We start from the raw sequence: 17,513 nt of genomic DNA on the forward strand, positions 1-17,513 counted from the left end.
GAAATCCCTAAGGTAGGGTCGAGATTTTACTTCTAGTTGGACACTAGAAGGTTTCCTCGTAAAATCCTGTGTGCTTTGCAAGTTCCTATTCTGTCATGTTTTATATTTGCAAAATTAGTAATTAGGAACTTAACTACAATTCACCCCCCTCTTGTAGTGTTCATCTTAGTTAACACTTATGCGTTTTCTTTATAAGAAATTTATGTTAATAAAGACCCCATGTGAATTTTGGAGGGAGGTTTCTTATATCCAAATATTATATTCATTGATAATGTGGGTGCAGTGGTAAGGGTTTTGAATCGGACTTTGTTGTCCAATGTGAGGGAAGTAATAAAGAATCAGTGTTGGACTCAAAGGCTTGCTTAGTTTTTGCTTGATAATTCACTTCAAGAAAAATCATTTTTCGTAGCGATTGTACATTCGCTACAATATGAAAGTATGTTTGTGAAATAATTAAGGATGTCGTATCATTTTTACAATCGCCATGGTTTTTCCATATAAAATCGATACGGAAAACATAATAATACATATCCACACTATTTTTACACATTTATATGATTTTGAGAAATCGTATCATTTACAATCGCCACTAAATCCTAAAAATCGATACGAAAAGTCTTTTCAACACTAGATATATAAATATTGTTTGACAAAGAATACATAAAATATGTCATAGCTTATTGGTGAAACATTTAATATAAGAGTTTGAGGTTGCATGTTCGAATCTTGTAAAGATCATACGCATGTTTTTTTTTTTTTTTTTTTTTTTTTTGTGAAGAAAATGAGTTAAACATTTATAGCGATTGTAATCGCTACAATAATCACCACGATTGGATGTAGTTTTTCATATCAATTATTGAGGCCAACCCCAGCGATATTGAAAACCACTACTAAAGGCTAAGGCAACGGAGGATCTTGTATCGAATGAGCATTCATTGGGAAAGCTTTTTGTTGCAATCACAATCGATACTAAAGGTTAAAATAATCGCTACAAAAAGGTTATTTTCTTGTAGTGATTGCATTTAGTTCATGAGTTTGTAGGTGAGTCTTGGAGTAATTTTATCTTGAGTCTTTCCTAATGATTGATCCTTTATATGGATGTCTTTGAGCATGTATGTTTGTTAGCACTGAGTTTCAAGTGATTAGATATGCACATTGGAATGTCATGTCTTTCTTTCTTCTTTTGTTAGTGATGGACATTTGAAAATAGTAGGAATAAGAGGCATTAATGTTAGAGTTTTCTATTATTTAATGTAAAGCCTGTTAAAAGTGATTAATTGTGCTACAAACGATTTTTGATCAAGTTTTCCTTACAAGATTGTTTTGGTATTTCTATGTCTTTAGAGTATTAACTTGAAGTATGTAAAATGTCATGAGTGATTGTTTTCATGGAAGAAGTCCTTGATTAAATTATGAGTTAGGTGATGTGTCTTATTTATATAGTATTTTATCCCCGTCCTTTGGTCATAATTAGTAGTGTTTTTTGCTCTTTAGAGCCACTTTAATTTTATTACTAATATGTGTTTTATGGTGTTTTCGTAGTTTTGGTTGACCTTTGTAGGAATTTGCACTTTTGGAGCATTTTCCTGAGATTTTATGGAGCGACTACGAGCATTGGAGGAGCACGACCATTCTTTATAGCCCAAGACCGGTTAGAGTTATCAAATCGGTGATTAAGGGCTCGGTTTATGAGAAGACGAGGCATTGGACCAAGTAATTAAAGCCCTAAGGAGGAAATTAGTGTTTGGGTCGGAGTTACGAGCCCAAACGAGCAATCCAAGTGCCTTAGTGGCCTTGCCCGGCCACCAGAGCTCCAGCCTGAAGGCGCGCCCGACCGGGCGGGGCGGATATATTGTTGCAAGAGCTGACGCCCGAACTCGCGCCCGGCCGGGCTCGAAAGACGCTTCCATGGGAAAAAGGCGGGCCCGATCGGGCGGTGCCTCTCCCAATCGGGTGCGCGTCAGCATTAGTAGTTTTTAAGTGTCGTTAATTTTGTTTTAGTTTAGGATTCTTACTTAATATAAATACGTTTTCATTAAGCAAGTTTAGTATTTTTTTAACTCTTCATTATTCTCACTTTACTTCTGTAATTCTTTCTCTTTGACTTTCTCTCTCAACTTAGTTTATTTTCTCTCTCTACACTTTATACCTTGTTCTTAACTCAACTCTTTATTCTGATTACTTTGGTAACGATTTCTTTTCCCTTAATCTCAGTTATTTATTTTATTCCTTCGATCATGTCTTCTTTTATTGCTTTGATTAGTTTAGATTTAATTATGCGTGAGTAGTTTTCTTTCTAGGGTTCATGGGGATGCATAAATAATATGAAGGGGTAATTTATTGTTGTTAATTATCAATGCTAGATTAATTTTATATTGATTGATTTAATGCTCTGTGACTAGATTAGGTCTGATCTTTTATGCATGAGTTTGACAATATTGATTCAAGATTCGAGAGATGAGAATTAATGTTTAGGTCTAGTTTCAATAGGCAGGTTAATTTATAAATGGTTAAGTCGAGATTCGAGAGATGAGATTTAATACCAGTAGATTAAATTTATGATTAGCGAGAGCCTTTTATGATCTGGTTAATTGATGCATTGATGATTGACTATTATTGATTATTGATATTGCGTGATATTTTCTTATTGGTTTGTTTTAACGTTTTACAATTATGGCTTGTAAAAGTATAGCAATATTGAATTGATGATTCGATCAGATGTTAATTTGATATTAAAGGCTATTATCAATAAGAGCTTAGATCTAGTAAATTGCGAGAGCCTGTTAGATCTATGTTATTTATGCAATGTTAATGATTGATTGTTATGTTTTACCCCGGAGTATTATTTATTGGTGAACCTGTGCCCTAGGTCTTTAATACATTGATTTTTTCTTTATCCTTTACTTTTCCCTACTTTAACCCTTCGTAGTTTAGTTTCCCTTTAATAACAACAATTGGTTACTTTAATAATTTAGATTATATTAATTAATTAGGAATAGAAAGACCAGTTTCCCTGTGGATTCGACCCTACTTCCCTATCTACTTTAGTTAGAAGACTTAGGTAATTACTTTTGATTAGGTGATATGACTTTAGCCTGTCATTAGGTTATGTCTAACTATGTGTAGAATTCTACAATTTTTTTTTAGGATTGTAATGCTTGATATTTGTTCTATGGATTTTATTGTGAAAACATTTGAGTTTTGCTGGAAGTTTTTAAGGCTAAACTTGTGATTTGAATGAGTCATTGCTCAGATAAATTTTTTGAATTTATTAATTATATGGGAGCAATTTGTGTCCATTTGGTAGTGTTATGTTTCTTGGGAACTATGCTTAATCTGACATTGCTTATTATGTAAGTAGATTAAGCAAGTATATGCTTAACTAGAGCAATGACCATTAGATAGTTTTGAGAAGGATGCATAAATACTTGAAAAGTACAAAAGATAAGAGTTTGCACTATTGCAAGTTTCCATGAGGTCTTGAAGTTCGACAATGAGTTCAAACTCAAGCGGTTATGTCTGCACCACTAAGTGGTTAAGCTATGTTTTGGAAATTGTGCAAAGCAATCTTGTTTTGCTATGTTTGTTTGGGAATAATCTAATTTATTTCTCTTGAATTGGCAGGTTATGAGGCAAGATGGTCAAGAGTATGGCTCTTATGAGCAAATGTGCTTGCAAATATCCTATTGCAGGGGAATTTGTTGTGATTTGCAAGTTGTGGTTACTTTTGATTGAATCATGCCTATAATGGTTGATGTCAAAGATAATTTTGTCAAATGGGGTGATATCAATAGACTACATTAAGTCTAAAAGAAATGTTACGGATCCGTTAACTAAAGGCCTATGTAAAAAACTAGTCTTGGAAACATCGGAAGAGATGGGGCTAAAGGTTGTAGTATGAATTGTGAAACAGTGAACTCCTACTCACCATGAGTTCATAGGGGAACATTATGAAATAATTCGGATGCACATTTTTATTTTATTTGTCCATCTCTAGATGTTTGTTTGTGCTTAGCTACAAATGAGAAGGAGGTTGAGCATACAGCTCTTATTGAACCCATATCCATATTTTTGGAGGTGTGTTGTAGCTCACACACTACCACAAAATGGGGAATACAGAACGTCTAAAACAAGCAATATAGAACACCTTAGAGGCGTTATTCTGAGGGGGTGCCCTATAAAGTCTACAGAACGCCTCCAAGTGGCATTCTATATCTAGTAGTATACAGAACGCCTTTCCAAGATAGACGTTTCTTATTCTAGGTACAAAGTAAATAAAAAACAAGGAAAAGAAAGCTATTATCTTCAAATAGGTGCTCTATAATCATACAAATACAGAACGCCTATCTTAGATAGGCGTTCTCTTTTCCTTAACTTTTTTTTTTAAAAAAAAAATTATTACTATTATTATTATTATTATTATTATTATGTTTTTTATTATTATTATTATTATTATTATTATTATTATTATTATATCTCAAAAACAAAAGTCATACAACCTACAATAATTTAGTGGGAAACCGAGATACAATCTGGGCCCCCACTCCTCTAGCTATAGCAAATCCTACCCTAGTGAAGATATGAGTTGCAGCACGAGCCCCAATGTCTTGCGTCGACGAGAACCTCTGAATCCGCTTCAGTAACGCAACAACCTCCTTCTCTAATTCCCCAAGCGAAGAAAAGGAGAAGGGAATGAAACCATATCCAATCACCTGACATCGAGCTTCATACTTAACCCGCTTCCGATGAGCAGCATCAGCCACAACGCGCCCAGGAACAAAGTCAGATAGCCCCGACTGTGTCAAGGGAGAAGACCCTGTCAAATCAACACAGACATCGCGACCACGATCCCATGAATAAAGTAACACATCCGCAGGTCTGAGGGCCTCGTCGTTCCCTCCAGCCAACCCAATGTCAACCCAATGTCATCTTTATTATTATTATTATTATTATTATTATTATTATTATTATTTAATAATAATAATTCATGCGTAAAAAACAAGCCATCATATATCCGTAATGATAACCTTTTTCATATTAAATAAATTAAAAATAAAGTATTTCAATTACAACTAAAGTCCTTCAGAAAATAATTACATTACAACTTCTCTAAAATACGAGAGGCTAATTACAACAATTTAACCATGGGCAAAAAGAAGTCAATAATTTAGATGATTTTAAGACGCACTAACAAACCACCACAAGGCTGCCAGCCCTCGCAAGTCGCTACCATCTCAATCATCCAACCTAACAACCGCGCTTCCACCAACAACACATAAAATCAGAGCAACCGCACTCATTAGTCATTATAATAAATTTGTACCCACTAATTATAATGTTAAAAAATTCAATAAAATTACAAATTTAACACTGATAATTTTATCTGTAAAACCAATGAGGAAGAAAATACTGAAAAATCAATTACATTAAAGAAAAAATAAGAATTTTCACCATATTTAAGTATCTAAAATAATTAAGAATAAAAAAATACAAACTTGATTTGCTATAAAAAAAATAACATATAAGCTACAAGAAACTTTAGATTTGAAATTTTCTAAAGTAAAAATAGGAATTTTTAGATCTAAAGGAATTGAAAATTCAGACGAAATTTTAAAATAAAAATCAGAAATTTTAGATCTAATATAATTGAAATATAAAACTAACAAAAAATGAAAATCTGAAATTTGAGATCTAAATAATTGAGAATAAAAGTGAAATTAGATCTTACTGCTTCCGGTAGTGGTAAACGATGGGTATTACTGCTTCTAAGGAGAATGAGGGAAGTTAACTATGTGGTGTAGAGTTCGATGTGGGCAGTAGGCGGTGGCCGGTGTTGTAGGATGGTGCACGAAGGAGTAGGCCGGTGGCTTCTGCCGCTGCGAGAAGTGGGTGAGCAATTGGTGGGCATGGCATCTTGTTGGTGGCAATCTGAGATGGTGATGGTGGTGATTAAATGTTGACGGTTGTAGAGGGAGTGAGAGGAGTTAGGGATAGAGCTTAGAGGAAGTAATGAATTTACAGAAGAGGAAATAAGATGAGAGGGAAGTGAATAAGTGATGGCTTGGGAAGAAAGAAAGTTCTAGAGTTAGGTTTTGGTATACCCGCATAAACGTGAGGTTTTTGTTTTGTTTTTTTGTCTTTTTTTTAATCCATTATAAACACATATAGAGCGCTTGATGGAGAGGGGCGTTCTGTATATTATGTGTAAATGGATGTATAATATAGAACGGTGAACTTTGGAGGCGTTCTATAGATTTCAAAATACAAAACACTCATCTTACATAGGCGTTCTATAGAATTCTAGAGATCGCCTATCCATCTTAAGCGTTATGTATTATGTGTTACTTATTCTACTTTTTGTGGTAGTGACATTTGATGGAGTTCACCTAATTAGGTGTGGAAGTGTGGCCGCTTCCTATGAGTATTTCGTGGGCTTATACTCTAGAGCACCTATGAGCATCCAGGCTGGACGTATGGCCAGTATAATGCGTCATCTTTATTCGCGGAATTTCAGAATATTATACATGTTCAATTGTGTGCCTCAAAGTTACGGGTCCCTAACTCCTTATTGAGTTCAAGACAAAAGTCACTTGGTAGGTGAGGGATCATAACTTGATGTCTACTATGTGTTAATTCAAGTCGCGAGACATTAACACTTATGCAATTATTTTGTTTTGCCCATAATTCATTTTTCTTTCTTTCTTTCTTTTCATTTTTTGAATCTGTGGGGGATTGTTGGAAGTTCTTGAAGTAAAACAAAGAATTTACGGTGTTTATTCCTTTGATTGTTGGGATTTAATGGCTATTGGCCTGGAAGCCCTTAATTTTAGCTTCCTCTTATTGTTAATTCAATGGGCATTATTGCTGATTAATGTTGTTAGTTAAAAGACTAGCCGTTACTCTTTTAATGTTGATTAAAGCTAGCTCTTAATGGGAATTAATAGGTGGATGCTACACCACTTAATTGATGACGATTTTCCCCTTAATTGTTGGTTGTTTTTACTCTCTTCATTGCCTTATAAATAAACCTTATTCACCTCCGAAAGAAAAACAACAATCTGTCTTCTCTCTTCTCTAATTATATCTAAACACGAATTCTTTCTGTTTTGTTTTCTGGGCAAGTATTCTGAGTTCCAGTCGGGTTTGTGAGTGCACATAAACTCCGGCGTCGTTTTTATCCTGGAAGGCGACCGTTTCTAGTCTACTGCACCGGGAGGTAGCGCGGAATCGTCTTTTAGGTCAGTGGTTCTCCACGACGCGACTATTGTCAATTGGTCTACACAATATTGAGATATGTGTTTCCGTTTAATTTGCTTATCTACTAATGGAAACAAACATATATCTTAGATTGGCCACAGGATGCCAAAATCACACAAAATACTGCGGAGTATTATTAATTAAGGTTGTCTGGTTTCATTAGGCTTCAATTTAACCCTGATACGGCGGGCGAAAGCTAAAGCATGAGCGAGGAAACTCAATGGTGACATATGAAGTAGGAGAATATATTCATGTCGCGACGGCAGTCAGGACAGAGCATACTCTTAGGAACCACCACATTAGATGGAAATTCAATCTTTAGGCTTGGCTGTGACTTTCTATAGAGTTCGTGATAATGAAGTCCAAAACCCACATCGAGCCCCTGCTTTTGAGCTATCTCCTTCCATTGATCAAACTCTTCCAGGGTATATAAGGCAATTTTTCCATGTCCATTTACTATGATTTTTGATCCTTTTGCTAGAATAGCCCACCCGCCATCAGACGCATCGTGACTGTTCAGCCTTTGGATCTCTTTTAATATTTCATCACCTGTGTCATGGACTCTTTCCAGCTGTACCTTTGAGTAAATCATGCACTTAATCCTTGTCCAAAAGTACCAAACCAATGTTGGGTCGACCCAAGAATGGCTCAGCTGCTCAGTCAATATACCTTCTGTTACTCTCCGCACCAATTCTTTGTTGCGGCTTCTCCCCACATACACCATCTCCACTGAAACCCCTAAACATCGTGCAACTGCATATGCCTCCTTTGTGAATTTACGGATCCATTCCATCTCATCGCCTCCAAACACAAAAATATACTTTTCTTCTCGAATCTGTTCTCACAAATGAAAAGACTTCGGTTTAATCTTAATATGATAGATAACAGTACAAAACCTAAGTTAATACTATAACCTAGGGCATGTTTGACATTTATTTATATTTTCAAAAAGAGTGTTTTTACTTTTCTATTGTCACTTTTTGAAATTATAATGGTTTTAATAAGTTTGACTAATTTTTTTATTTATTATATGACATACAAATTTATCATATGATTTTGAAAAAAAAAAAAAAACAAAACAAAAAATAGAAAATCACATTGATGCCAAACGAATCCTAACTTGACATGTCTTGATTAGGAAAAACAAAAGATCGATACACTTAATAGATTAACTAATCAGAAAGTGAGGTGAATTTACCCAATCCAAAATTTTTTGATCGATGCCATTGACCAAGAGCTCAAGTCTCCAAGTCTCCTGCTCCCAAAGGGCCTCCTCCCTTGCGCTTGTGAAAGGGAAAGCAGTGCTTTGCCAGATCCACATCATGTGTATAGCATTTGGGCTAACAACTTTGCCTTGAGGATCCAGCACCACAAGAATAGGCCTACCCTTGAAATGCCACTCTTTTTTGATGAACTTGATGGCTGTATTTTTTATCATTGAAGGATGGTCAACAGAGTACCAGGGCATCGAATTTGTCAAGACTTGAAACCTAGTGCTCTCAGCATCCGTCCAAACGTTGAAATCATCTATCACTGGGAGCCATACAATATCGTATGAGTCCTCCCTTGATTTAATGTAGCTTTGCTCAAGCACAAACAGTTCTTCAACAGTGATATCCAGGCACGATATGAGAAGCAACACATTTCTTTTCCTCAAAAGATCAAGATGGACCTGGGAATTGTCCAGAGAAGCAAATAAGCTCGGATCATAATAAATCCAACAAAGATTCTACAAGTATATTATTAATAGCTAATACGACGGAATTGATAAGTAGAACGAAATGATGACTTGATCACTAACCCTTGTCTTGTTTCTACCATCATACAATGGAGGCACTTCAAGTTTGGCAGAGATGAAGGCATCTAGTACTTCCAAGTTGTCCGTATGTGTTGTGTGGTAGAGAAATTCTTTTATCTTATTAATATCATCAGTGTCTTTCCTCTCCTCTACATTAAAATACACCTCCATTAGAGGTTAGGTAACATCATAATATGTATACTTCAATTCCTATGTTTTATAAAGAGGAATTATTGTCTATTTATGAATTGAATGTTTCGTTTTACATGCGTAACTTTTCATTTTAATGGATAAATTATCTCTATATTTCTCATATAGTACATTGGTCTATTTTTTGTTTTTTCTATTTTGATATGTTTCTTAATAAACAAAAAAGTAAATATTGCAGAGATATTATTATATACACCTGAATGTACGGTACATCCAATGGTATTTGTTTGTTCATTTGATGATAAAATGAGCAATATATAATCATTGAAATGAGCAAAAAATGCTCTTGGGTGCACAGTTCACTCGGGTGTATAAAATTTCTAAATATTGTACTTTTAAAGAAGATATATAGCTCTATGTTTCTTGCGTCAATTGGTTATTTGAGCCTTAAACTTGTAATTTTGGTAAAAATTCTACAATGTCATTTTTCAAAAAACACACCATACCCTCTAGTGCACAGAAATATATATATATATATATATATATATATATATATATATATATATATATATATATATATATGGTGATGTGGCAAAATTTGTATTAAAATTGTATTTATATTATATTTTTAGAAATAAATAATTATAAATTATGAAAAATCTATTTTTATAATATTTAATAGTTTTTGAAATTATGCTTGCAAGTAAAAATAACAATTAAAATTGTTCATCATTGTTCATTACAAATTAAAATTTGTCGGATTGGGATTTCGGGCTGCGATTGTTCCGTTGTTCGTTGGCTGTCGTGTCGGAGTTTGCGGGTGAAGAGGGAGCAGTCAATTGGGGCTGTTGCGGTGGTGCAAAGGTTGAGGTTGTTGCGGGGTAGTATTTTACAATTGGTGGCTGGTGGAGTTGAGATTGAGCGGAAATTGCTGCTCCTAGGTTGGTTGGGCACCAAGGTTGTTGCTGTCTGTCGTTGTTGGATGCGAAATTTGCTGGGGTGTGGGGTTTATGGTGTCGGAAATTGCGAATGTGTATTTTAGAAAAATTGTATGTGATTTCGGATTTGTTTGAATGGGTATACGATATACTTGCTGTTAATTTAGAATTTGTGCTTCGGAGAAATTCGAGTGTGACTTGTGAAATTTAAAAAAAATCTTTCAGTAAGTTCATGTTTTAATGCGTAAGGTGCTAAATCGTGATGAAGTTTTTATTTTCAAATTTTAATTATTATTTAATTTTTGAAAATTATAAACATTAAAATAAGGTAAAATTGGAATAAACCACTTTTTTGCGCCCAACCCCTTCCCTCTGAACCACCAACCAGCCTCTAAATCCCTTCCCCATCCCAATCCCAATCCCAATCCCAACCACCACTTCCCTTGTCCCTTTCCTAGCCCCTCCCCTTCCCCTGTCCCTTTTCGTCCCCTGATCCTAACCCCCTCCCCGTTCCCCGTCTTTACGGCCACGCCCCCTTTCCCTGCCCCTTTTACGGCCGCGCCGTCCTCCCCGACCTCAATTCAGGCCACGCGACCTCAATTCATCTAGTGTGTTGGGTTTCAATTTTCGAAAGGGTTTTGGGTTTGGTTGGGATATCAGTCGGTTTCTAGGCGACGGTGGATTCGGGTTTGGGTGGAGCGGTGTTTCCGGTTTAGGTAGGGTGGTAGTTCTAGGGTCTGGGTTTGGGTGGTGGTGGGGATGGTGGTGGCTGTGGTGTGTCTTAGGTGGTTTTTTTTTTTTTTCAAATTTTTTAATTTTTTTATTTTTCTATATGCTTTTACTTTTTTATTATTAATTTTTTTTATTATTATTTTGGACGAATCAAGTTATCAAACATGTATATTAAACTTAATAAAAAAAAAAATTACCTCTTCAACTGGTTACTGGTCACCTGGGACCATTTTGAGCAGATTGGATATAAAGGTCGGATTATTAAAAAATAATCCAAAGGTAGGATTATTTTGGGTGGACGCCCAAAAGGTGGGATTATTGCGGGCAATTTTTCCAAATAAATATTTAAATACGTATTTTTTTTAAAAAAAAATGCATGTATTTAAAGTTATATATACATTATTGTACATTTTGACCTTTTAATAATAAAGGAAAAATTGACCAACCATAACATGCCACGTCATCATGTTATGCTTTTTTTTTTTTTTTTTAAAAAAAAGAAAAAGAAATGACACAATAAGTTGATTGCTCGTCTTCTCGACTAACAACAATTCTCAATAAATCAAAATTTTATTAACCTCCAATCTTAACTTGAATAATAACACCAACTAATATATAAGCTAATAAAATCTAGGAAAAATTAGTAAAAATAATCTCAACTTTCATCAATTTGATAGAATAATCCCAATTTTGAATTATTATGGAATAATCCGAACATTGGGGGGGGGGGGTCTTCTTTTTCTTCAATCTCAAATACCCGGTAACCGGCTGAATGGGTTAAATTTATTTTTTTATTTTATTAAAGTGACACGTGTCACAAATTAATTGGCTAAAAATATTTATAAAAAATAATCAAAATAAAAAAAATAACCACCAGCCAAAGCCCCAACCACCAGCCAACCACCTCCCTCGCCGAATCTGCAACCTTCCCCCGCCGCTCTAAGCCAATCCACCATTCCCCTCTCCGAAACTCCCACGCCACTAGTCAATTCAAACTCCAAGAACCACTAGCCTCTATACTCGAAATCCCTAAAAGCCAACCCCACTCTCGAAAATCCCTCAAAGCCACCAGCCCACTCCCGAAAACTACCAAAACACTCCTCCCCCACCATCGAAAACCCTAGACGCTAGGGTTTCGGGGTGGGGGAGGAGTGTTTTGGGGTTTCGTGATTGCAATTTTTGGGTTACGGTGGTTTTTGGGATTGGTAATTTCGGTGGTTGCGTGGGGTTTTGGGAGAGGGGAAAACGGCGACTTAAAGGGCTGGGGAGATGCGCCGGCCTGGGCTTTGGTTGTGGAGGTGAGGATGGATTGGAGGGGCGGTTGGCTAGGCTATGGTGGGGGTCAGGTGCATGCTTTAGTGGGGGAAAGGGATGGTGGGTGGTTTTCTTATTATTTTTTTATTTTGATTTTTTTTTTAATTTTTTTAAAATTTTATTTAGACCAATTAGGACTTGACACGTGCAAGTGACCTAATATAATAGGTCATTGACTTTGGTTGGACGGTTTGGGATTAAAGAAAAAGAACACCCCTAAAGTTCGGATTATTCCAGAATAATCCATAGTTGGGATTATTCTATCAAAATTGATAAAAGTTGGGATTATATTTTCTAACTTTTCCTAAAATCTAAAAAGATATCCTAGTTTAAATGTATTCGCTTAAAACAATTCTTTGTACGGTAACATAACATCCTAAAAGATAAAACAACCTGAAAGATAAAATTCATGACAACTAACAAAAATATATTCTAATTAAAATTAATTACCAAAATAAAATCGCATAATTAAAATATCCTAAGCCTAAAACAATAAACACCTTTCCAAGTGAGAAGTAAAAACTTGTATGCAAACTTCTAAAATTAACAACTACCAACAACTTGACTTTATATGCTTCAATCTTTCTCATTTTTAAAAAAATTAGCTTAAGGCCCATGTCATGCACGGTAAGTCTAATTTTTGTAAGAAACAAATAAAATTGATAAAACATAAACATTAAATATATAAATTATAATGTCATAATCTATATTAATAGGCAAGCAAAAAAAAATTTCAAAAATTGAAATTTGGGCTACCTAAACCCGAGATTTTTTTTAGGCCGGACTTGGTTTGATCAGGTCTAGTGGTCATATTAATAAATACTTTTTTATAAATAAATTTTTAATAAACATCAAAAATTAATCAAACAATAGACCAAGATTAATTGATATTTTACCTTTTTCTAGAATTAACATTTGATATAATTGTCAAATAAAACGTTTATTTCATAGTTATATTATATTCTATAAGTCCTTAATTTGTAATAATTATACGTAGTTGTAAAATTTCTGAAAAAAGTATAATTAATTTGAATACACATTCATATTGAAGTTGATATTGAAATAAAATATTAGCTAGGAATTGGAAAAAAAATATTATTTTTTTTAAAAGTAATTTATTTAACATCTATAATATGAATCAATTTATTATTAATTTTTTGGCAAAATTTAATAATACAACATTTGAAAATAAAGACAATGTAAAAGATTTGGAATGATATTATTATAGAATCAAAATAAAATATTAACAAAAAATGTCATAAAGATAACATAAAATATTTGAAATGATATTATTATAGAATCAAATGTTAACAAAAAAAAAAATAATAAATAAAAAGGGAAGGGAGTTTTGGAGGGAAAAAATGGCACCACGTTGTGATACATGTCACTCTTGGGGTCTGTTGTAGTATTAAGTTATTGATTAATTAATTTGAGTTATTAATTAGGTAAACGTAGTATATGTATATGTAAGAATTATGAACACGAAATAAAAATAAATATATATATTTGTCATATTTATTATAAAAAAGATTTGGAATGATATTATTATAGTTGTATCAAATATTTACAAAAAATAAAAAAAATAAAAAAGGTTATAAAAAGGAAATGAAGTTTTGGAGGAAAAAAACAGGACCAGGATGTGACATGTGTCACTCTCGGTGTTTATTTTAGTATTAAGTTATTGATGATTGATTGATGTATAGACTCCATGATTTAAAAATTTATGCATATAAAAAACCGCGGAAGTATATTGTTATGCTATTAAAAGTTTTAATTAGGTGAATGAAAGAAATGTAATGAGGGCCAATGTTGACAAACCTATGAGCTCATACAGTTTATTCAGCCTTTGCTTGAGATTTTGGCTAGCTGCATTAAGTCGCCTAGCTATAAGAGCTCGCGTAGTTTTATCAAACGATCTAAACTCCAGTTCGGAAGTAATTGATTTATATCTGAACAATCCATGAAAACACAAAAAATATTACTTGAATTGCATTTTGCTAACTGTGCATAAACTTACCCTAACGGGTTTTATAAAATAAAAATTTTTTTAAAAAAAAAAACTGTGCATAAGTTTAGGCCTCATTTGGTTGTAATGGAAATCAACTTCCCACGGTTACTAAGTTTGTGTGACATTATTTTCTGTATCAAATTCTTATGAAATTGCTTTAATTCATTTGTTCGTTGGACATTAAGGAAATTAAAATTCCTAAGAAATTTAAATTATCTAGGAGGAGGTGGGTTAATGAATTTCATTCTGCATTATGTGGGAAAATGGAATTCATAGAAGTTTCAATTTTCTACTTTTTGCACTTTTTGTAGTTACTAGGATTCCAACGCGCGCGGTTTTAGAAGAATTATAGTCGATGTTCTTAATGTTCAATGCCGGTTTGTGTACAATATTTTATCAAAGCTAATGTATTTGATGTTGTGTAGTTGTGCAATGTTCTAAACTTTAGTTGAGCTACTTTAATTTAAAATAACGCCCACATAAAGAAACAAACTTTGATTGTCTAATGACTAATTGTGTCAGGTAATTAAACCATAACCTCCATTAAATATAGAAAATTCTAAACTTTATTATTCCATTCCTCCATTTAATTTCTGATTAATTGATGGATCTTAATAAAAAAAAATTGCAAAATTAATTACATATGGGGATAAAAAGGTAAACAAACAATTTGAGGGGTATAATGATCCGTGCACTATTCATAAGTGCAATCTCCTATTTTTTATAAGGTAGGGAATTAAACAACACACTATTAGTGCCTTTATTGTATACGACTCTAGGAATTTTGAGAACCTCAACGACATTGGTCCAACCAAATTAGGGCTTACTATTTAGGATTTGCTTGATTTAACTGAAATAAAATTATCTTGTATGATTTTAATGGCGTCTAATATAATTTGAATTTTCTAAGTTGGTCCGATTTGATCTTATATTATACACTAATTATATTTAACTTTGACCATATTTTATACTAATCTATATATGGTAAAAACAATATTCAATTAAATTTTATATTCATCTCATCTTGTACTTTTAACATTTGTAATTTTAACAAATTTATTAAATAAGCAATTAAAGCTATTAAGTTCAGATTTGATATGATCAAATCTGACATTGACAAGAATACATTACAAGTACTGCGTATTTCATTCGTTTTATAATAGTTGTAACACTTTTTTAAAACCCCTTTCGTAATATTTGCAATACTACCTTAATTATGTTATAAGGACTTACTTCGTATTAGACAAAGTTGTAATATAGGTAGCAGCAACAACAACATTTCTGATTATCCAATAGACAGTAGATGGAACTTGTTTCTTTACATCCTTGACTTCAGTATCCTCAGTTGAGATGTAATTGGTAGGCAACTCTCCAAGCTCTACAATGCACTGGGTTGTTTCAAGCATGTCTTTTACAAGATTATTGATTTCGTTGAATACTCCCTCAACAGCCATTGGAAATCGCTTGACGATGGCTTTTCCAAGGGCATTTTTAGAATATTTGTTAATTTGAACAAGAATCCAAAGGTGTTTATATTCCAATGTAAATGCTGTTAGTGTCAGCACTACCTTTGCTCCCCAAGAAATGTCTTGCAAAACACCCAAAACCGCGAGGGTGGTACTGTGTGAATTAGCACCACTTCGCACCTTACAGGTCATCTGCATTAGGCCAGGTCATCTATGTTTATACATAAACCGTCAACACTGTATAATTTAGTAGATACTCTGAATAAACAAAAACTGTACAGGCTTGTTTAATATTGCTTTTTATTTTTTATTGTTTTGGAAAAAAAAAAAAAAAAATGTCTCCTCACAACCCAAACATGATATAAAAAGTCAACGTCAGATAATGGTCAAAAGACCCTCCTCACAACCCAAACATGATATAAAAAAGTCAACGTCAGATAATGGTCAAAAGACCCTCCTCACAACCCAAACATGATATAAGGATTTTTTGTGCCACCTTTTTTATAAAAGAGTCTTTGTCACAAAAAGGTCGTCTGAAAAGGATCTTCCTCACAAATTTTCCTTATATGAAATATATTATATGACTTCTAAAAACAAATAAAAATTCAAAAAATAGAAAAGAATAATGATGCCAAATGAACCCGTAATTTGAGGTACGTGTTGACTTGTTAAAGCTTAAAGAGTAGTTGTAGTATTTGTATAGAATTATGTAATGCTAATATATAATTACCTCACAGGTTATTTGTTTGAGTATATAAGGCAATTTGGGAGCTCCTTGAAGATTATTAAGGTTATATTTTTCTTTGAGGCTCTTTGAGATAGTACCCTGATGCATAGATCAAAACAGAGGGTTTAATATATATATAAGAAGAAATAATGAAGATTTAACAACGTAAGTATATTGGCAATTTAGCACCATACCACTGATTCCCCTTCAACAGCAGCAGTGTCACGTTCAATAATATCCCGAACAAGACGGAGTAGTGGTCTGACATCAATATCCTGAGCATCAGTATGATGCAACTGCTCAAGCTGCCAAGCGAGAGGATCATAACCGCGGAAGAATAAAAATAAGTCACTTGGTAGACCCATTTTGTGAAAAATTAATCAGGTCAATTACATCTATATAGATTAAAAGAAAAAAAAACCCATAAATTTGGATCAACCGATGGCAAGTATGTGCCGTGCTGTGTGCTGATATGCAGTCTTTGACGATGGTGTCAAACTTTGAAGCTTAAACAGGATATTTGAACCGGAATAAAGCAATCTGAATCAAATTCCTTGCTTCCATCGATAACAATCTCTGTGTTAAGTTAAGTGGACCCATCCATATTTGGCTTTCACTTTTCTGCTTTAGGAAAGCTAGATTTGTTTGGAATAAAATCTTTAACTAAAGTATTGGACATAGCTTTTGCCGGAAACCATTTTAAAACAAAATGTGATCTTAGAAAATGCAAAAACACTTGTGTGGACCTGGTCCACAATAATATTATTGTGGACCCGAGGTCTATACACACGCAACTGACATTGTATTGAACATAGTGACCATTATTTTTAACATAGTAACCTTATTTTTAACCTAGTAACCTTTATTAAAACTACTACAACATTTAATAATATTGTGAACTTGAAATACGACGCTATTACCCTAATTTTAACATTGTGGCCTTTATTATTCATATTGATCAGTATATAAAATATTTCATTATAAAAATAACCACTTAGGCCTATATATTACCAAAATGATTTTTATTTCAATATAGTGACTTTTTTTTTTAATTATAGTGACCCTTTTTTTTTTATTAATATAAACAACCATACTTTCTCTAATGTTAGTGGTCCACAATAAA

At 33.5% G+C, this 17,513-nt stretch overlaps 1 protein-coding gene across 1 annotated transcript; it reads right to left on the reverse strand.

The window, feature by feature from the left end:
* Window positions 1–7,397: 7,397 nt before the first annotated feature.
* Window positions 7,398–16,866, reverse strand: LOC145642551 (protein SIEVE ELEMENT OCCLUSION B-like). Its single transcript, XM_081693754.1, has 7 exons — window positions 16,585–16,866; window positions 16,394–16,489; window positions 15,431–15,855; window positions 14,008–14,138; window positions 9,059–9,204; window positions 8,456–8,929; window positions 7,398–8,092 (listed from the first exon to the last, which is right to left on the reverse strand). The coding sequence occupies exons 1-7, from the start codon at window positions 16,753–16,755 to the stop codon at window positions 7,475–7,477; spliced, it is 2,061 nt and encodes a 686-aa protein (XP_081549880.1). The 5' UTR covers window positions 16,756–16,866; the 3' UTR covers window positions 7,398–7,474.
* Window positions 16,867–17,513: the final 647 nt, after the last annotated feature.

This window comes from Chenopodium album, chromosome 8 (assembly GCF_948465745.1).
Source record: "Chenopodium album chromosome 8, dcCheAlbu1.1, whole genome shotgun sequence".
NCBI lineage: Eukaryota > Viridiplantae > Streptophyta > Magnoliopsida > Caryophyllales > Amaranthaceae > Chenopodium > Chenopodium album.

Bases quoted from the DNA above. Each gene is read 5' to 3' on its own strand.
- LOC145642551 (XM_081693754.1), bottom strand. From the start codon at position 16,755: ATGGGTCTACCAAGTGACTTATTTTTATTCTTCCGCGGTTATGATCCT. The intron at 15,856-16,393 runs GTAATTATATAT...GGCCTAATGCAG, and splicing joins TCAAACAAATAACCTGTGAG to ATGACCTGTAAGGTGCGAAG. The intron at 8,093-8,455 runs GTAAATTCACCT...TTGTGAGAACAG, and splicing joins ATCAAAAAATTTTGGATTGG to ATTCGAGAAGAAAAGTATAT.